This window comes from Malus sylvestris, chromosome 10 (genome assembly GCF_916048215.2).
Source record: "Malus sylvestris chromosome 10, drMalSylv7.2, whole genome shotgun sequence".
Classification (NCBI taxonomy): domain Eukaryota; kingdom Viridiplantae; phylum Streptophyta; class Magnoliopsida; order Rosales; family Rosaceae; genus Malus; species Malus sylvestris.
The window spans coordinates 17,006,909-17,029,405 of NC_062269.1; the positions used below are offsets into that span (position 1 = coordinate 17,006,909).

The 22,497-nt window shown below is 37.8% G+C and overlaps 1 protein-coding gene across 1 annotated transcript; it reads left to right on the forward strand.

Moving 5' to 3' along the window:
- Positions 1–17,535: 17,535 nt before the first annotated feature.
- Positions 17,536–17,967, forward strand: LOC126584267 (uncharacterized mitochondrial protein AtMg00810-like). Its single transcript, XM_050248702.1, has one exon. It carries the CDS (start codon positions 17,536–17,538, stop codon positions 17,965–17,967), a length of 432 nt encoding a protein of 143 aa, XP_050104659.1.
- The last annotated feature ends 4,530 nt before the right edge of the window (positions 17,968–22,497 follow it).

Here is a 22,497-nt window from a genome sequence, read left to right on the forward strand (position 1 = left end):
TCCCTCTTTCTAGAAGGCTTTTTGTTGTCTTCAAGTTTTTCCAAAGCTGACCATCATGGAGGAGAGCTAGCCGTGTTGCTTCGTTGCTTGGGTTTTGACAACCTTTAAAAAAAAGAGCTTTCGGATGTTAGTGTGTTAAGCCTCTTGAAAACGGAGGTTTGGTCTTGACCACCAATACGATCAATTGCCAAAATTCTAGGCCTTGAACGATTCATCTTATCGAAGATTGACATCTGAGGAGTGAACTTAGGCTCCTCTTTATTTTGTTCAACGCTCACGCTGATGTGTTGAGTGCTAGCGTTTTTCACTTTCTTGAAATCTTCACGGGTGCATTTGGTGTGAAGCCGAGCTCAGCTTTGTTGTTGTCAACTCTGTAACCATGCTCGTTCAACTTCTTTTGAGTCTTGGTGAGTTTGTGTTCTTTGTCATTGACGGTGTTTGAAGCCTTTTTTCCAGGATTCGAAGAGGAAGCGAAGTCGTACCCAGCTTTCGACATGAGCTTGTAGGCGTTTGGATCAAAACCTTCTTCAGTCCTCCTGGTTGGAAGAAAGCTTGGTTCCACCCTTTTTGGCAGAGCTTTTATGAAGCCTTATGGTAGTCTTGCAACCTTAGCATCGCCTAGCTATGTCAGAGGCAAAATTGCATTCGTTTTGAGCAACTTCACATTATCCTTGTGCCACTGTGTGTTAGCTTTGCATGCTCCTGTTTCGAACGAGGATTGACCATTCTTTCTTCTTGACATCGGGATGTATCGGAATATGGGTGTGTTCGATCCGTCTAGAGGCATCATACTCCCTTTGGTTGTTGCAGGTTTAATAGGCTCATCATTGTTTTTGCCTAAAAATGGCACGGCTTGCCATTCTTGCTTTTTAGGTGCTTTTTTGCCCATGGATTTGATCTCTTCTAGAAGAGCTTCAGGCACTATGTCTTCATCTGTGTATAACTTGGCGTCTGCAAAGTGTAATTCCACTTCGGTGAATGGCTTGGTATCACCTTGGATCACCTTTACTCCTTCCCGGTAGAATTTTAAGCATTGGTGGAGGGGTGGATGGCACTACTCCATTCCCGTGGATCTAAGGCCCTTCTAGGAGCAAGCTGAAGGAAGTTCTTGCATCAATCACGTGAAAGATCGTGCTTGATTTAAGTTCACCAATGGTCATCTCTACTTGAATCATGCCTATCACTATTTGTCCTCCTTGATTAAAACCTTGGGTTAGTAGACGGCTTAGGGATAGTTCATCCACCTTGAAATCGATTATGGTCATTGTTGACTTCGGCATGATGTTTATGGCCGATCCACCATCCATAAGCCGGTTGACTTTATGCTCCCTTACGTACCCAGAGACGAAGAGATGACAGTTGTGAGGCTTGGATCCTAGCAGCAAGTCTTCGTCGGTGAAGTGGATTGCGTCCTGGGTAGCACAACAAGTGGCGTACTCATGTGGTTGAAGTTTCAAGCCTTTGTCCTTGCTTTCTTGCACTTCATGGTCTTCGGGACTTGCCAAAATCGCTGCTAGTGCTCTTCGTATCTTCTTTGGCAATCGTAGCGCTTCCTCGATTCTAAAGTGTGTCGGCAGACCTTCTTTGGGTGTGAGGGTAATTTCTCCCTCGATGGCGATGACTTTGCCTTTTGAAAGTTTGTCCATTTCTATTTCAACCATGTGACATGCAGTGATAGTGCACTGTTGGAAGAAGTCTTTCAGGAAGTACTCGTGTAAAAAGATAGGAATGCGTGGCTCTTGCTCCACAGGTTCCCCATCGTACGTTGACTTAGCAGCTTTTAAGTTTCTTTTGGGATTCCTACTGTTACGACGACGATGTTTTCTCCCTTGTTCCACCTTTGGCCTTGTGGCTTGTGGTTTTGGTTTCCTTGTCTTTTTCTAGGTCACCAATGTCCATTCTTCTTCATCATCGGTATGTGCATCTTGGTTGCTTGCCCTCAGTGATGGTTATGCAGAAGGTGTCGTGCAACTTGAGCATTGACGGGAATGGTCGGGTGTCACTTGGAAAAGCATGGGATCGAAGGATCCAAATATAATTGTAGTCGTATGTGTTGCGGTCGTGTCTTCAAGGTCAAGCTCGATTTGCCCTTATTGTGCTAGCTTCATGATGAGTTCTTTGAGGATAAGCATTTGCCAACACGATGGCTCATGATACGATGGTACTTGCAGTACTTAAGATCATTTACAAGATTCATCTCTTCGGGACGCTTACATTCAGATAGCTCGATCACCTTATTTTCCAGCAAGTCATCTAACATTGCAGCTATATCTGAGTCAGGAAAACAGTACGTCTTTTGCTCCAGCTCCCTCAATGTGTTTTTGTACCTGTCTTGGGTTCGAGAAGGCTCACCTCTCTTTACCTCATTTGCTTTGTTCTTGGAGAAGATCTTGATAGACGTAGATGAGGTTTTGATGGGGGTAGTGTTGACGGTAAAAGCTTCATTGGCGAGCTTCTTCCCGGTCTTGTCTACATTTAGGGCGAACGCTTTATCCTTCTTGAAGTCGGTGATCGGCTCCCTCTTTCCGTGGTTGGCGATACTCAACTCCATGTCATGGGAACGAGTTGCCAGCTTTTCAAATGTTCTCAGTTTTATGCCTTGAAGGATGTAATGTAACCCCCAGTGCATGCTTTGAACGCACATCTCAATGGTGGAGGTTTCAAAAAGCCGATCTTTGTAATCCAGACTTAATGAACGCCATCTATTGATGTAGTTGACGACAGGTTCATCCTTACACTGTTTTGTACTAGTCAGCTTTAGCATGCTTATGGTGCGGCGAGTGTTATAGAAGCGGTTGATGAACTCTCTTTCTAGCTGATCTCAATTATTGATATATTCGGGCTCGAGGTTGATGTACCAATCAAAGGCGTTACCTTTTAGCAAGCGCACAAACTGCTTGACAAGGTAGTCTCCCTCTGTTCCAGCATTGTTGCAGGTTTCAATGAAATGGGCGACATGTTGCTTTGGGTTTCCTTTTCCATTGAATTGCATGAATTTTGGCGGCTGATAACCCCTTGGCATTTTCAAAGCATCAATCTTCTTGGTGTAGGGCTTTGAGTATAGTGCGGAGTCGTGTGAGGTTTCCTCGTACTGCTCCTTAATAGTGCTGGCAATCATCTCCTGCAGCTGCTGCATAGAAAGAGATCCTATGAGTGCCGCTTCTTGGTCTAGCTCCGGCTTCACATCGACTTTCTCCACCAGAGGCTTATCTTCTTCGCCAGCTTCTCTCTTTAGTGGATTATACTTTGGGTCGTGTTTCTCGTCATCCTATGCTTCTAGTCGATTTATGAGTTTAGCGATTTGCAAGTCTTTTTCTTCCACAATCCGTGTTAGCCTTGTGATCACTTTATTCATTTGAGCCAGCTGCTCATCGATTAAAGTCGCTCCGGTGGTCATGACTTACATGGTTGAACTGCGGCTTGAGTCGACATCGGAAAACATGGAATCAAAGTACTTCATTGGGCTTTCCTCCCTTGGTACCCTTAGCGAGGCCAAGGTGATCACAGGCTTGTGCCTCAGGTGCTTTTGTTCCTTTGGTAAAGTTGATGCAGAGGTGGAAGAAGCGGCAGAAAGAGCTCTTGCCTTGCTTTGAGTTATGATGCTCGAAGTGACACCACTTGCGGCGATGACGCTCTTATTTTTCACGTTGGTTGCGGGAACCGCTTGAACCTTCCTTGATGCCATTTGATTTTCGAAGATGTGCTTTGATTTCCTTGAATGGAGAAAGAGATGAGAGGTAGAGATTGTCCCACTGGGCGTGCCAAATTTGTAAACACGAATTTTCCTGTGATGAATGACACAAGAACACATGTACAAAATAGTATTTGTATTAATGATTTTGTGGTTACAATCTCTTCTACAAATTTAGCCTCTGATTTGATCTTTGTAAGGTCTTGATTTGTGGATGGTTGTTGATTCAAAAGGTCGTCGAGGCTTGATCTTTAGGATGTATAGTTGTGTAGATTTATGGATGAGCTGCTGATCCATAGGGCCATCGGGGCTTGATCTTTAGGATGTATAGTTGTGTAGATTTATGGATGAGCTGCTAATCCATAGGGCCATCAGGGCTTGATCTTTAGGATGAACAGTGATGTACGGATGGTTTCTTCAAGGGCCGTTGGGCTTGATCTTGACGAACGGATGAACGGATCTTCAAGGGCTTTTGGGCTTGATCTTGAAGAACGGATGTGTGGATTTGTTGATGTTGTTGATCTTAAGGGTCGTTGGGGCTTGATCTTAAGATGAACGGATGATGAACGATGAATACTTTGTTCAAGGGCCGTTAGGGCCTGATCTTGAAGGAGGATTTGACGAAGAACGGAGGGAGCTTTCTTGATCATTTGGGATTTGCTTGGGAGCTTAGGGTTCAGGTGTCCTAAAATGAATTGGTGATGAATTGGTGTCCTAAAGTGAATGAAATGGCCTTGTATTTATAGAAATTTTTCAAGGCCTAATTTTGAATATAATATTCAGATGAAATAAATCATTTCTGCCAAGTGTTAACACGTGTCCTTATTTGATGACTTTTCCGATTTATTTTGATTTTCGTTTAGTCACACGCTACGTGTAAAATTTATGTGACACGTAAGCATTGAAATTGTAATTATTGGTCCACATTTATTTCACCGAAATTTCAATGTCTACAATCTCTTAGTACCTACATGTGCGTGCATCTAGACAAATTACTAACACAAAATAATAGTTGAATACATGCAACAAAACATGGAAGAGAAACAAAAGACAATAATAGTAAGATTGTTTTAAGTCATGTATGTCGTAAGTCTTTGCTCCTTCGTACTCTCTTGGCTTTTGTGAAATCTCTATCTGAAAAGTAATTTAGTAATAAACTTTCAGTAATACAATTAAGGTAGAAATCCAAAACAATTAATGTAAAGATAAGTAAATGGAATCATTAAAAAAGCACCTAACACTAATACTCTAACCAAAGCAAAAACGTTTTAAATTTGATTAAAATGGCTATCAACACCTTAAAAATCAAATAAAAACAAACAACTCTAACCATTTGTTTTATAGTGTTGCTTCAAAACTATAGTCCTTTTCTTCGATAGCCTCATATAATTCATCATTGGTTTGTTTTATTTTATTTTTTTTGGAAATTTCAACACCTAAATGCAATGAGATTACCAAAGTCTATAACTGAGAAATTAAGAAAACAACATAATTAACATTCTACAATCAATTAAAGAAACTGTAAGTTTCATTAAAAGTTTAGTACTGAGAAAAACAAAAAATGAAACTAAATGTTAGGAAAAAAAGGCAAGTCAGTTCAAATGAAGGGATTTCTTCTGCAGGGTTTACAAACAAACAACATTAAATGAAATATCATGAGGTTGCAATCAGTATGTAATAACTCATATGTTGTAGTTCAGGAATAACCTATGGAGTACACAAATATGTGGTAGTCCAATTTTACATATTCCTCTTTTCCTTGCACTTTTAACTAAACCACAACCTACCAAAATAAATTTGGGTTTGATTGTCTTGATTGCCAACATGCCCCAACGAATGAGCTGAACAACGCTCCATTGGTTTCTTTTGTTAGAAAAACTGCAGTGAACACCTCATGCTTTCTCTACAGGTAAATCTAATTCCTAGTCCAAAGCTCTAGGAATTCATCAATAACAAACTTCTCATATATAGCTCTAGGAATCCATCGATAACAAACTTCTCATATATCTCACAATGCGCATAAGCTCTAGGAATTCATCAATAACAAACTTCTCATATATAGCTCTAGGAATCCATCGATAACAAACTTCTCATATATCTCACAATGCACATACAAAATCCCAGCTACCAAAAACTCACCAAAAGCATCATTAAACTTCAAATCCATAAACTTCATCGGGAAAAAAAAAAAAAACAATAAAATAAAAACATACCGGCATCATCATCATCATCCATGTCATCAGTTTCTTCTTCTCCAAAATGAAATCATTTCAGAATGTCAAGCATTTTTTGTTTCGTTTCATCATGGGGCCCCAATTGCCCCAGCTCCCCACCACATTCTCGCGCATAAACAATTCGGTGCATCGGAGACTACTCAATCAAATGAAATCACAAAACAATCAAACACCAAAATCACAACAAAAATAAATAAAATAAAATAAATATGTACATATTTGCATACGTACCTTGTAGCAATGCAGCGAACAGTAGTGTGAGTTGCATCAGGGGTATGCGTACTACAAAAAGTAAAGATAACAAATTTAGCAATCTTAAATTCTTTACCTTGGCTTTTGATTGAATAAAATCATCTAAATTAAGAGGCCTTAACTCCTCCAATTGGCTTTATCTCTTATTGGTATCGGGGTAATGGTATGAACTGTGATAGGAAATGTAAATTTTAAAATGGTGATTGAATCACCCATTTATTAATGGAACCTAGAGAAGAAAAAAACTCAGAGAGAGAGAGAATGGTCCATATGGCTACAGAGAAACTGGTGAAAATTAGGCCGAGATTACCTATAAATGGTAATTGCATTGTATTTTCACCCCTCAGAGCATTGTATTGTATCAGGAAAAATTCCAAGAAGCAATCCATCCTAAGTAACGCAACCAAAAATCAGGTTTATGCAATAAAATTTAATTCTTTTGTTATGGACAAATACTATAAGTCTATAACTGAGGTTGCATACCGATGAGTTTTGCAAGTCCCAAATAATCTGTTAGGGAGACCCGAATTCCTTAATGCTCTGTGCGTGATACAAAATGATCGCTAATTAGAGAAGAAAGAACTCAAAATCTGGAATAAAATGTCAATTCAGTATGCACAAACTGCAAACTACAAACTAATGTTAGTAAGACTAAAACTAACAACTGAATTGAGAAACTAACATTGACGAAGGAAAAGTAATAACAGGGAGAGGAAGAAATATCGGCATAGCACTTTCCATGTCTCCTAATTATGCTAATTGTATCAAAATTAGCTTAGTCATCATCGATAAGCATGTACGCGTGTTTAACTGCAATACAAAAACAAAATTAATGTCAACTTTTTGAATAAATTTATAGGGAAGATAAATGATTAGCACAAAAACTCCACGAATGCGTTAGTGCAAGTGATATGGAGAGGAGATTCTGAGGAATAGTAAATTTACTTGGACTGGAGGAGATTCTGAGGAATTTGAAGGTTGGCTATGATCGGATCATATTTATATATATTTTTACTTCGAATTCACTCGTCTTTTCTTAGTTAGTTCCTTATATTTTTGAGCTATTTACGTCATTTTTGTGTTTATAGGATTTGTTATGCAAAGAAAATAAAAATAGAACAAGTGAAATTTTATGTAATAACTTCGTCAAAACTGTCTGTGTAGATCAGCTTTTAAATAAAATTAATAAAAGAAATAATAATGATAAATCATGATTATGTTTGAAACATCATCATGATTCATGTTTTATGGCAGGAAGAAAGGCATAACAGAAATTGAATAAAAAAAGAGAGAGGAGTGCGGGAGATCAGTGCGCACAAGGCGGGGACGACTGGACAGCAGAAAAAGCACAGAGTCCAAAGGGCTGCTTTTGGCAGCGGGGGAAAGGAATAAAAGAAAGCTGCCTTTGCAGCTGGGGGGAGGGAGAAGAGAGAACTGACAGGAAGCTGCCTTTGGCAGCGTGAGAGACAGCAGGAGGAAGCTGCCCTTGGCAGCGTGAGAAAGGGAGAGAGAGATAGGGACGGAAAGAAGCAGCCAAGCTGCCTTGAAAGGCAGCGCCATTTGAAAAGCAGCAAAGCTGCCAGCGGAAAGAAAAGGTTGCCCTTGCAGCCTTGAAAAACAGAAAGCAGAAAATAAAGGAGAGGTCAGGAGGGGTGAGAGGTTAGAGTGCGAAAACAGAGAGAGAGTGATAGGAGCATATTTATGCGCCTTAGTTAGCTAGTTCTTATGCATTTTTGTTATGTTTTCTTTGTTAAAGTAGTCTTTTAAGCTACTTTCTTGTGTTTTCAGGTTTAGCGGACGTATTACATGAAATGATACAATTTGGAGCTTTTGGAGCAAAAAGTGAGCTTGAATTGAAAAGGACATGCTTGGAACGCAAGGTTGGGATGGAATTGAAGAGTTGAAGATTTGAGGTTTCCTACTTGAAGTAGGAAAGCTAAGCCTAAAAGTTTCCATTTTGGGTCAATCTTTCCTAAATCGGAATTGGCAACCAAAGTTTCTAAAAGTTGGAAGTTTCTATTCTTGGAGGTTTCCATTTTCGAGAGTTTCTATTCTTGGCGTTGGGCTTTTAGATGACCTAAACCCAAATTTCCTTGTGGACCTTCAACCCATGCCAAACCCTAGGGCCTAATCATCTAAAATCTGCCATGTTAAACCCTAGTCCATTTCTCCTAAACCCAAGCCGCACCTTTCCACCTAGAAGCCCTATTTTACAAACCCTAAACCCTAGTCCACTTAAGTGCCGCACCTAACCCTAGCCCATTGTTAAAAATCTGATTTCATTAGGGTTTCTAAGTGCCTATATATACCACCCTTACACCCTAGCCGCAAACATCTTCCCCTCTCCAAAAAAATCAGAAAATCATCTCTCCTTTTCCCCACCTTTTGCCGCAGCCACCATCACCCAAAATCCATCCATTCCAGCCGCCACTCATCCATTCCAGCAACCTACCCCACTTTGCCGCACCACCATACACCTCCCTTGCCCTTTGCCGCACCACCATACACCTCCCTTACCCTTTGCCGAACCACCATATCATCCCAAATCCATCCCTAAACCGAAATCACATCCAAACAGCCCTTAAACCCTCACTGCCGCAGCAAGGAGAAGAAGAAAGAGGAGCTTTCTGTGCAGATTTCAAAGTGGACTTCTTTGGCATTTTAGGTGTAATCTTTCTTATGTCTTCGATGTTTCAATTCAATAAACTTTGTGTTGTGAGTATGAGGAACTAAACCCCCTTAGTTGGGGGGTGATTCGAAACCATGTACATGCTTGCAATTTGATTCGATTACATTCAGTTGTTATTTCATAAGTTAGGGATTCAATTCGTTCATCTATTTGATTGATAACTTATTTGTGTATGTTGATTGAGAGTGCACGCTTAGTTTTCATGCAAGAATATGATGTTAGATTATGAGGGAGTTTCACCTAATAGTTACAATCTTATAATCACAAGTAGTGAAGATCGCTTGAAAACGATCGCGTTGAATGAATTCTTAGCATAAGTTTCATGCAATTCATAGTAACAAATGCTTCGTCAATGCTTATGTTTTTCATAGAACGTAATGATTCTTGCTTGTATCTCTATTATGCAATTCATGTAGGGAACTTGTAGGGAATGTTTTGGGTTGTCGTATGCAATCATCCAACTTAATAACTTGTGGAAAAACTGAGGGTTAATTAGTGCAATTCACGGTTAACTTGGGGCGTTGAGTATTCATAGTTTATCGGAAGAACAACTGAAAATCGTTTTGTTTGCAAGTGTGACATGTGTGGAGAAGAACCTCTTAACTAGCCTTTTATCCATCCTTTTTCACCAAAATCGTTTTTACAACCTGTTTAGTTTTAAGTTTCTGTTTTCTGTTAAATTTTCGTCCAAAACAAATCCCCCTTTAATTTGAAGTCTTAGATTAGTTAGAAAGTGTTTTGATTTGTGTTCTAAGTATTTTGACTCAAGTTTTCATCAAATTTCGTCCAAATTAGTGTAGGTGCTCAAAACTGCCCAGAAAGTGGTTTTTAGGCAGTTTTGAGCCTTCTAGTTGCTGTTTTGAGTTTTAGGTTTGTTTAAGTGTTTTAACCTTTAGTTTTGCATTCTTTGAGTCTAGTTTAGTGTTTTAAACTTTGTTTTTATGTTTTTAAGTCAGTTTTCAAGTGTTTAGCAATCCCTCCTAATCCCCGGTCTAGAACGATCCCTACTTACATCTTTACTACAATTTGACAAAAAGAGGGTTTAATTTGTGTGCTTATCTATTTCGCATCAGAGAGAAGGCGGGAGCAGCGCAGCAGAGCACAGCAGCAGGTGCAGGGAAGTCAGGAGCTAGGCAGATCTTCTTCTCTCGGTTAAATCTTTCCAAACTTATATTTTATTTCTGTTTTAATAATGTGTAACTAAATTTATTTTGGCTAGAGGTTAACTCAAAGCCATGAATATATTTGTAATATGAATTGATTACCTTCAGTTGTGATTTCTGAGTTGTGATTTAATTTGCTTAACTGCTTGATTGATAACTTATTTTTGTATGTTGATTAAGAATGCATACTTAATTTACATGCATGAATTTGATGCTAGAATATAAGTGAATTTCACCTAATCGTTATGAACTTATATTCACAAGTAGTGAAGGTTGTTATCCACAATCGTGTTAAGTGAATTCTAGGCTGGATTAACATGCGTATTCCATAGTTATGAATGCCTAGTCAATGTTTATGATTTCCGTTGAACTTAATGATCTTTGTTGAATGTCTCTATCATGCGTATTCCATAGTTAGGGACTTTGATGAGGAATAATTTGGTTGTAATGCGTATTCCATTCAATCCAATGAATCTAGGGAAATCTAAGAGTTAATTTAAGCGGACCTAATTAACTTGGAACATTGTCATTCACAATTTATTGAAAGAACAACTGAAAATCAATTTAGGTTGCATATGTGTCATGTGTGGAGAAGAACCCTCTAGCTAGTCCATCACCTATCCTTTCACCTTAATTTCATGCTTTTGTCAATTCTGTAATTTATTTAAGTTTAATTTACTTCTCGTCAAAACCAAACCCCCCCCATTATTAAATTATATTATTTAGTTAGTTTTCATTGTTGTTAGTCTTTTAATTCAATTTCCGTCCATTTCAATTCCTAGTGTCTAAATTGATTGTTTTCATTATGTTGAGTCATTCTAAGTGTGTTTCGAGTTATTAGAGTTTTTAGCCTAGTTTTGTGTCCTTGAGTATTATTTAATATTTTTAATAGATTAGCAATCCCTCCTAATCCCCGGCCTAGAACGATACCCTACTTACATCTATACTACAATTGTCAAAAAGAGGGTTTAATTTGTGTGTTAACTTATTTTACGCATCAGGCTACCTTAAATCTCCACTTCTTCGTACTTTAGGGTTGAGTCGAAATCAAATAGCATAAACTGATCCAACGGCAATTATGAAGAACAATATGCTCGGGAGGATGTCAAGATAGAGTGAGAGAGAGTGAATATTAAGAAGGAAAGTGGGTATGCAAGCAGTCGGGATGAGTGTATGTGCTGCCCATTCTCCTCTCCATAACGTGTGGAAGGCGGTTTCCATCGTCCTCCACTCTATACAACCGCTGCATTGTTATTATACGTGTGTCTGCGGAGTGGTTAACCGCATAACTGAGTTTTAATCGCATAACTAAGTTTAAGAAGATAATTATTATATTTTTTTTTAATTTGGTTTTTTTCAATGTAGTTTTATATCAGTTATAGTTTTTTACCAGTTTGTCCTTATTATTTAAATTTTTGGGTTTTGAGTGTGAAGGAAATAAAAGGGCATTTTAGGGATTTTAGAATGTTCCACCTATTTGGACTTCTCACTTTATATATATAGATAGATAGATAAAAACAAAATACAAAAACAAAGACTCACAAAGAAGTGGGATTTGTTAAGACTGTTATGCCAAATACCAAGGACCAAACACTTGCTAGATCAATACCTTGTTCTCCTCGGTTTTCTGATTACCCTTAAAATGAGGGATTATTAAATGCTATCTTCTTTGGAAAAATTATATTCTTGTACCTAAAACTATTATTTTTTTATCCAAATCTAGTAGTTGGTTCAAGTTTTCTTGTTTTACCTTCAATGCCTAATTGATCAAATGCCCAAATTTAGATTTAATACCTTTTTAATCTAAAATGGTTTAGGAGAAGGGAAGGTGATAGGATTTTTACCACCTGCAAAAAAGTAGGGATAAAAACACTAAAAAATACTTGCAAATTGTAAAGTCTAGTCTTAAGTGTTTGGTTTTCCTTGTCAAATATTTTGTTTGTGTACCACATATTTTAATCTAAAATGGTTTAGGAGAAGGAAAGGTGATAGGATTTTTACCACCTGAAAAAAAGTAGGGATAAAAACACTAAAAAATACTTGCAAATTGTAAAGTCTAGTCTTAAGTGTTTGCTTTTCCTTGTCAAATATTGTGTTTGTGTACCACATACTCAATTTAGTTTTAGACTACATTCTCTGATTATGGGATGTTGCTACTGGGATTAAACGTTCAAGGACGTGCCTCACATCACTTCAAAGGTTTGTTCATGCGTGTGCATTTCATATCTATATTTGTGTTGCATTCTGTCTAGTTTGATTGTCTAGTCAGTTTTGAGAGCTGACTTCCAGCTGTCCAGGCACACAAATTAAGACAACTGACACCTTTCTATTGGTAGTCAGTTTCTAGCCATTGATCTGCCTAGATCTCTTTTGTAGTCAACAAGTGTCTTGGACAATTTGGCTAATGCAAAATTTGATTTCCTTGGGTATATTTGAACTTGGGGGTTTAGAATTTATTTTTAGACAGAGAAAGTTGCCTTAAAGGCCTTGAGCTTGCATCATCTCCATTTATGAAACCCTAACTACCAAACCTTCGTCATGCATTAAACACCTAATCATTGTGCATTACGGTTGCATTTTTTTAAAGTTTTGCATTAAAGTTTTGGTCTAGTTTTAAGCTTTAAATCCAGTTTTTAGACCAAGCTTTGGGATTCAAGTTAGATTATTCCTTCAACAGTTTGATTGGAGAATCTGACTGGTCATTTGATTCTAGATTTCATATGCATATCATAAAATCATATCATATCATTGATTGTGTTGATCTCAGTGCCACAAGGTGATGAGCTCAGGAGGACCTACCACTTTGTGAAGATCGAAGGAGTCCATCTCATGTAAGGTAAGGTTGCACAAAGGTAAAGCTGTTATGTAGATATGGATCTAGGAATTGAGCTTGTGTGATCTTTGTATGAACCTTTGTTTAGACTAGTGGATTGGACTCAGTGGAGAGTCCTTGGTTTTTCAACCTAGAGGTGGGTTTTTCTGGCCAAAAATATCTTGTGTTCCAGTTATTTTTATTGTGTCACACATCTCACGTACACATACATGATACATATATTTGTTGAACATATAAATGGTATGTGCTCATAGCCATGCTCACTTAACACATTAACAACTTGCAATGAACTACAGCCTTGTTAACTAGGATAGTTTTTGAGAATTAAAATTGGTATTTTAATCTTCGATTTATTGACTAACAAATCTATCTTAGTTGACTATTGGGTTTAACAAGCCAGTCCAGTTGATTATAATTTCTATATACAGGATATTCCACCTGGTACTAATTTTAATTGGTATCAAAGCCTTACTCTGAATATACATAGAGTGATCTCTGGGATTTGCTGGTATAGGGTGCAATCTCACCATGGACCATAATCGTGTCGGTAGCTCATGTAATACACCTCTATTCTTTGATGGTACAAATTATACCGCTTGGAACGAGAAGTTTTAGATATTCCTTAAGGCTCAAGATCTTATAATTATTAATTATCTCACTCTTGAGTAGAAGGCTCCATCAAGGCTAGTCAATGAAGAGTCTATGATTAAGCCAAAAGGTGACTGGACTCAAGGAGAAATTGATGCGGCCATGGCTAATGGGAAAACAAAAAATGCTATTGTTTTGCCATTTCGTTTAATCAGTTTGCTCATGTTTGATATTGCAGAATTACCAAGCAAGCTTGGGGCAAACTCTGAATTCTTCATGAAGGTGATAAACAAGTAAGAGATTTAAAGTTCCAAATGACCTTTTCCAAATTTGAGGACTTGAGAATGCTCGAGTTTGAGACTTTCTCGGTCTTCTTTGAGAAAGTTGAAATGTTAACAAATGAAGCCTTGGGGTTAGGGAAGCCTATTGATGAAACAATAGTTGTTCAAAAGATTTTGAGATGCTTGCCTAAAAGATTTCAAGCAAGGAAGGTTGCCATTCAAGAGCTTCAGGACCTAAATGAGATCAAGCTTGGAAAATTGGTTGGGAAACTCCTTACCTATGAGATGAAGCTTGACATGGATGAAATTGACTCCAAGAAGAGAAAAGAAGTAGCCCTTCAAAGTGTTGAGTACTGTGAGAGTGTTAATGATATGTGTAAACATGCCTTAGAAGATGATCTTGCCCTATTCGTCAAACAATTTACAATAATTCTCAAAAATAAAGGAAATGATTCTAAATGGTTTAGCGAGTCATCAAATAGCAGGGGGAAACAATCTAATGGAGTGAAGCATAAAGGGTTCACTAGAAAAGGAGACAAAGGTTTGTTAAAAGGTACTTTTCCCTGCTTTGCATGTGGTGGAAATGGGCACCGTGCTGCTGATTGTGCTAACACCAAACTCTTTGGTCAAAAGTGGAAGAAAGGCAATGATGGTTGCTTGGAGTGATAACAATGATCAAGGTTCTATGCATTCTGATGAGTCATGGAATGATGAAGCAAAGGTTGTTGCTTTTGTTGCTCCAATTGAGGAAATGTCTCTAGGTGATGATGATTATGTTCTGAATGGCAATGAGGAGATGACTGATGATGAATTGTGCATTAAGTATGATACACTCTTTAATGAGACTTGCTCTACAAAAGTGGAGAAGATTGAACTAACTATGAAAGTTGTTGATTTACAGAAGGAAAACAAGTCTCTTCGTCTAGTCAGAATTGAATTGGATGAAAAGATTGGTTATCTTGAGGCCCATGTTGAGGAGCTAAATGAGAAGGCTCCTAATTGCAATGACAAAGTTGAAGATAATGATGTCATCACTACTCTTGAAACTTAGGTTCAAAACTTGCTAGAATCTCAAGAAAACTTGACGAATCAAATTCATGTGTTGAAGAATAATAATGTGATGTATCATGAGGCTAATAGGAAACAACTACTTGAGCTGAATGAGGTAAATGATAAAGTTATTTGCCTTACTATTGGGGCTGAAAAATTGACAAGATGCTAAGTATTTGAAATTACACGGTGACAAAAGTGGTTTTGGTATTGTAGAAAGTGGCTCAAGTTCTATCCCCACCAAAACAAAATTTGTGAGAAAATCTAGGCTTGTATCTCAGAAAATCAAACCATGTCCAAAGACAAGATCTATTCCTACGTGTCATTACTGTGGTGAAGTTGGGCACATTTGTCCAAAATGTAGAAAATTGTACTTAGGAAAGACTAATTTGTTGACGGATTAGGTGGATCGTCCGGTCATCAAAGTCAACATAATTGCTCAACTTTTTCATTCTTCGTCATCTAAAAATATTATGCAAAGTTTGAAGTGGGTTCGGAAAGACTCAAAAAAGTGCCTTGTTGTTCTAAATGCTATATCTACTACCAAACCAAATGTGTGGTATCTTAATAGTGGGTGCTCTCGTCACATGACTAGAGACAAGGAAGCTTTCACATCTCTTGCTCCTTTTATTGGTCGTGGTTTGTGTTTGGTGGTGGAGACAAGTCTTAGATCACAGTTGATGGTCAAGATCCCTAGATTACCTAAGCTTGAAAATGTTAGATATGTTGATGGGTTGAATTCAAATTTCATTAGCATTAGCCAGCTGTGTAATGATGTGGCTGATAAAGTGTGCTTCTAAAAGAAAAAGGTGTCAAATTATGGATGAACATGGGAAATAACTTACTTGTACTCTCGAGATCTGAGGACAATTGCTACATTCTTGATGTCTCTAAACTTGCTAAATACTCCATATGCCACATAGCTATTGATGAAACTAGTGTATTGTGGCATAAGAGACTTGGGCATGTGAACTTCAAAGACCTCAAGAAGTTGTCCAAACATAAGGTAGTGAGAGGGATGCCACTTCTTTTTGTTTCTGACTCTTATGTTTGTGGATCATTTCAATTAGGAAAGCAATCTAGGGTGGCACACAAGAAAGTGATTGACATTAGAACAACTAAGTCTCTTCAATTGATTCATATGGATCTTGTTGGACCAATTCAATCTTTATCTCTTGGTGGCAAGAAGTACATCTTGGTAAATGTGGATGACTACTCTAGATTCACTTGGGTATGCTTTTTAAGGGAAAATCCTTATACCTTTCAACAGTTCCTCACTGTGTACAAAGTAATGTTGAATGAATTTCTGTCTAGCCATTCTGCTCTAGTTAGAATCAGAATTGATCATGGAACTGAATTTGAGAATACTCACTTTGATGATTTATGTTCAACCAATGGCATCAAGCATGAGTTTTCTGCTCTAATCACCCCTTAACAAAATGGTGTAATGGAAAGGAAAATTTGTGTTTTGATAGAGATGACTAGGGTGCTACTTAACAGCAAAAACTTGGCAAAGCATTTTTGGGTAGAGGCCATGAACACTGCTTGCTATATGTCAAATTAAGTGTTTCTCCATCCTGGCACTAATGTGACAAGTTATGAACTCTAGCATGGTAAGAGGCCAATGTCAAAGTATTTCAAAGTTTTTGGGAGTGTTTGCTAAATTATGCGTGATCGTGAACATCTAGCAAAGTTTGATACTAAGAGTGATGAAGGAATCTTCTTAGGGTACTCCAACACAAGTCGGGCTTAAAGGGTTTTAAATCTAAGAACAAAAACCATCATGGAGTCCATACATGTCAAGATTGATGACATTAATGTCCCTCCCTCTTTGGCAAATAAAAATGATGATGTGTTATTTCCCTCTTCTAATGATAACAGTGATGCTTCTAGTGAGTAAAGTGTGGTATCAGAAAGTGACAATAAGAGTGAATCAAGCACTGTTCAAGTTTCTCGAGTCATATTCAAGGACAAACCGAAGTGGGCCAATGATCATCATGATGAGGAAATTGTGGGTCCGATTGACAAAGGCATTATAACTCGAAGACAAATAGCTAATGAAGTTGCAAATGTTTGCCATGTCTCTCAGATTGAGCCCAAGAATATGAAAGATGCTTTAACTAATGAAAAATGGATCTTAGCTATGCAAGACGAGCTAAATCAATTTGAGAAAACTGAAGTCTAGTCCCTTGTTGATCATCCATCGAACACTAATGTTATTGGCAGAAAATGGGTTTACAAGAACAAGTCTGATAAGTCAGGAAATGTAATCAGAAATAAGGCTAGGCTTGTTGCTCAAAGATACTCTCAACTTGAAGGTGTTGATTTTGATAAAACCTTCGCTCATGTTGCTCGTCTTGAATTAGTTAAACTTCTTTATGCTATTGCATGTTATTTAAAGTTCAAGCTTTTTCAAATGGACGTCAAAACCTCATTCCTTAATGGATACCTTAATGAGGAGGTCTACATTGAACAACTTAAGGGCTTTGAGGATCCGCACAAGCTAGATGAGGTGTACAACTGAGGAAGGCTTTCTATGGTCTTTAATAAGCCTCACGTGCTTGGTATGATAGTTTGTCTTTTCATCTTCTTACTCATGGTCATACTTGAGGCTCTGTTGATAAAACCTTTTTTATTAAGAAGGTTAAATCTCATGTTGTGATTGCTCAAGTGTATGTTGATGACATAGTAGTTGGATCTGCTTCTGATTCTCTAGTGAAATAATTTATCGACATGATGATAAGTTAATTTGAGATGAGCTTGGTTGGTGAGTTAAACTACTTCCTTGGACTTCAAGTGAAACAAGAAAATGATGGCATCTTCATCTCTCAAACAAAGTATGCCAAGAATTTAGTGAAGAAGTTTGGTCTCGAGGGTTCAAAAGCTGCTAGAGCTCCAATGAGCACATGTGCCAAAATTCACAAGGACTCAAGTGGCAAGGATGTTGATCAAACTCTATATAGAAGCATGATTAGAAGCTTACTCTACCTGACTGCCAGCAGACCTGACATCACATTTGCTATTAAGGTATGTGCACGATTTCAAAACTATCTCAAGGAGTCTTATTTACAAGCAGTCAAAACGATTATCAAGTATGTGTATTGCGCCATTGGTTATGGACTTCAATATACTTATGACACCAACAGAAACTTGGTTGGGTTCAGTGATGCTGATTGGGCTAAGTGAATTGATGATCGAAAAAGTACCTCAGGGGAGCCTTTTATGTTGGGAACAATTTGGTTGCTTGGCACAACAAGAAGCAAAAATGTGTCTCTTTGTCACTGTCGAGGCAGAATATGTGGTTATGGGAGATGTTGAACTAAACTGATGTGGATGAAACAAATGCTCAGTGACTATGGTATATCTCAATCTATTTTTCTTGTTTATTGTGATAACATGAATGCAATTGATATTTCTAAGAACCCAGTCCAACATTTAAGAACCAAACATATTAACATCAGGCATCACTTCATTAAAGGTCTAGTGGAAGGTAAGATACTTACCCCAAACTTTGTGCCAACTAAAAAACAACTAGCTAACATATTCACTAAAGCCCTAGATAATCCAAGGTATGAAGATCTTCAGCGGTTTATTGGTATTTTCTACTATGAACTAAATTGTTTAAATAGCTACACTTCCAGGTTCGATTTGTCTTGTCAGCATGCTCATCAGATACTTACGTTTTGTCTCTCTATATGCTTATCTTAATTGTCATACTTTCATGATATTTTTGGGATTATCTTTGGATAATTATTAACTGTGATGTCAAAGGTTCTCCCTATTATCTTGATAGCCTCTAGAAAGTCATGTTTCCATCATCCAAACCTTGAATGTTGGAAATGTTGTTGGAAATGTGCCCTAAAACCAATCATATGATGATACTTTACAGACATTTCACATGTTAAACTAATCTAGTTTAATATCAAGGGCAAAGATTATTGTTTGAGCCGTCTCATATAAGTGTTATACGCTTAAACAATAAGTCCAAGGAATATGTGATTGGGAGAATGCGATCTAAAGAAGTTAGATTTATGAGACCATTCTTTCGTAGACACATCCTAAACGTTCCTGATCATGGGATTGCCAATTGGGCATTGACAGTCCGTTAAGATCAGTACGTGCTGTGTCTTCTCCCAAGGAGAGTGACTAGTCTCGAGTCACTGGTGTGTGTGACATCAAGACAAGCATGTAGGTGCTCAATAACGAATGAGTCTACTGAACACGATCAACGAGGAGTTCTCATACTCATGTCACATGAGAACTCATGGTTGGGATAATGCAAAGTAGTCCTTTGACCTGAGGCATCATAGTTGTCTTGTGGTTAGGTCCTTGATCTTTGACTATGTCAAAGTCACCCCGTCAGAGGGTGTCCACGGCATAGTTGGGGCTAAGCTACTTAGCCATGGAGGCAAGTGAATGCGCAACAAGGGATCTCCAACCTTCAAACCGTTTGAGGGAGAATACTCTATGATATGATTAAGAATCTCTAGCCAGAGTATGAATGAGATTTAGGAAGTCGTTCCAAATCACATTCAAGGTAATCATATAAGTAAATGAATCACATTGGATAGTAGACATGAATAAACTATCAAACCAAACAATGTGATCAAGAGTATTATATTAGAGAAGGACCGTATTGCATTGTAATCCTAAACTGAATAGGTTCTCCACCTCTTCTTATTAGCTTGGGTAACCATGACATACTGCTAGGTGTCACTCATGGTTTGTGGAAGCCCTAAACGTGTATAATCACTAAAGGGAGAATTGAAAGTAAGTTTCAATTCACAATCGATTTGAAAAAGTTCTAATCGCCCACTGCCTCGCTAAAAGGAACCTAATGGATCATACACTGTGTAAGGTAGAGATTGAAGAAACAAAGGAGATGAGTAAGAATAATTAAATGGTTTGATTATTTATTTATGGAAAGGATTAATTAATATGTTAATTAATCAAACGAATAAAGTTCGTTAAAAGACCACGGGTTAGTTTTGGGCCTCAAGGCTCAATGGGCTTCGAACGTCAAGCCCATTAACTTAAGTTGTATGACAACTTAATTCACAAAGGCCCAAAAAGCCCAATGGAACCCTATGGCCGGCCATTTATGAAGGATGATTTTGTGAAAACATGTTCATTTGAATAACATCTATAGCATGCATTTAACAATTAAAAGGCGGAATCATGCTTGCATGCATTCAAAAAACAAAACATTAACCAAGAAATTCAAGGCCTAGTAGATTGGTGAACCAAGACTCAACTCAAATCAAAGTGAGTTGAGAAATATATACCTTTGTAGATTCCTCTTTGCATAAGCAAAGGCTAATCACCCAAGGAGAGGGCCTTCATTCCTTGCTTCTTAGATCCATGGATTTGGATGGAAGAATATGGTTCTCCAAGTTCCCAAAATTGAGAACCTCTAAGTCTCCACACCAAGGTAAGATTGATGAAGAAATGAGTGACCTTGGAGTAGTGGGATTGCTAGATACACCCTCCAAGGGGGCCGGCCTCTTTAGAGAGAAAAGGAGAGACATGTTCTCTCCAATTTTCTCCAAAAAGAACCCTTAATGAATTTAAGGCTATAAAGTTCTTTATATAGTCACTTCTTTAAATGACTTAAGAACCAAAAAACCCTAATTCAATCACACATGGCCGACCACATAAGGGATTTGGGCTTTTGGGCCTTTGTGAATCTTTATTCATTAAATTGTCATACAACTTAAGTCAATGGGCTTGACGTTCGAAGCCCATTGGGCCTTAAGGTCCAAAACTATCCCGAGGTCTTTAACGAACTTATTCGTTTGACTAATTAACATATTAATTAATCCTTGCCATAAATAATTAAACCATTTAATTATTCTTACTCATCTCCATTGTTTCTTCAATCTCCACCTTACACGGTGTACGATCCATTAGGTTCCTTTTAGCGAGGTAGTGGGCGATTAAAACTCTTTCAAATCGATTGTGAATTGAAACTTACTTTCAATTCTCCCTTTAGTGTTTATACACGTTTAGGGCTTCCACAAACCAAGAGTGACACCTAGCAGCATATCATGGTTACCCAAGCTAATCAGAAGAGGTAGAGAACCTATTCAGTTTAGGATTACAAATGCAATACGGTCTTTCTCTAATACAATACTCTTGACCACATTGTTTGGTTTGATAGTTTATTCATGTCTACTATCCAATGTGATTCGTGTGCTTATATGATTACTTTTCTAAATCTCATTCATACTCTGCCCAGAGATTCTTAATCATATCATAGAGTATTCTCCCCCAAACGGTTTAAAGGTTAGAGATCCCTTGTTGCGCATTCACTTGCCTCTATAGCTAAGTGCCTTAACCCCAACGATGTCATGGACACCCTCCTGATGGAGTGACTTTGACATAATCAAAGATCAAGTACTTAACCACAAGACAAACGTGATGCCTCTGGTCAAAGGACTACTTTGCATTATCCCAACCATGAGTTCTCATGTGACATGAATATGAGAACTCTTCGTTGATCGTGTTCAGTGAACTCATTCTCTATTGAGCACCTACGTACCTGTCTTGATGTCACACACACCAATGACTCGAGACTAGTCATTTTCCCTGAGAGAAGACACAGCATGTACTGATCTTAACGGACTGTCAATGCCCAATTAGCAATCCTATTATCAGGAACGTTTAGGATGTGTCTATGAAAGAATGGTCTCATGAATCTAACTTCTTTAGATCGCATTCTCCTAATCACATATTCCTTGGACTTATCGTTTAAGCATATAACATTTATATGAGACGGCTCAAGCAATAATCTCTGCCCTTGATATTAAACTAGATTAGTTTAACATGTGAAATGTCCGTAAAGTATCATCATATGATTGGTTTTAGGGCACATTTCCAACAATCTCCCACTTGCACTAGAGCCAATCAGCTTAGTCATCAGTGATGATACCTCTTCTGTAGTCATTTCATAAATGGCTGAATAGTAGGCCTAGACAATGGATATCTATATGTTATCCATAGAAGCAACCATGAGAATAACGACGTCACCATTATACATGATTCTCAATCATGTGGTTCAATCTGTCATTTGAGTTCGGACCTTGATGAGACCTTGAATCCCTGGCTTGAGCTATTGCCCCATTAGTGTCATAGTGTCAGTACACTAGATACACTTTCTGGTTGGAACCGAATAGAGAGTTCATAAATGAACTTTCCCATCCAAACAACATTGTTGTAAGCTTCTATATGGCAATATAATTTGCATTCATAATGGAACACACTAAAGTCATTACTTTTAATGTTTCCATCCAAATATCTCTTTAGTCATAATAAAGAGATATCTGATTATCTCTTCATTCATAATGAAGAAACATCCAATGATGGTTTAGATTCATAATCTAATACATTTACGCTTCCTTTACGTTACTCTAATTCTTCCTCATTCTTTGAGGAATCTATCCTTTAGTATTTCTTAAATACTTAAGGACTCACTTGACAGTTGCCATGGTTCTGATCCTGGGCCTGCACTGATATCGTCTTGTACCGTTCTAGGTACAACTCATATGAATGTTTTTCATACAATATGAAATACATAAATCACCTTTATGCGTATGCATAAAGGATTCTATTTACGCATTATTTCTTTGGGAGTCAAAGAGTATGTTCTCTTTGAGAAGAGCAACTTCTTAGTCTCACTAGAGTTGTCCTTCTAATTGAAGTTTATCATCATATGAG

Bases quoted from the DNA above. Each gene is read 5' to 3' on its own strand.
- LOC126584267 (XM_050248702.1), top strand. From the start codon at position 17,536: ATGAGCTTGGTTGGTGAGTTAAACTACTTCCTTGGACTTCAAGTGAAA.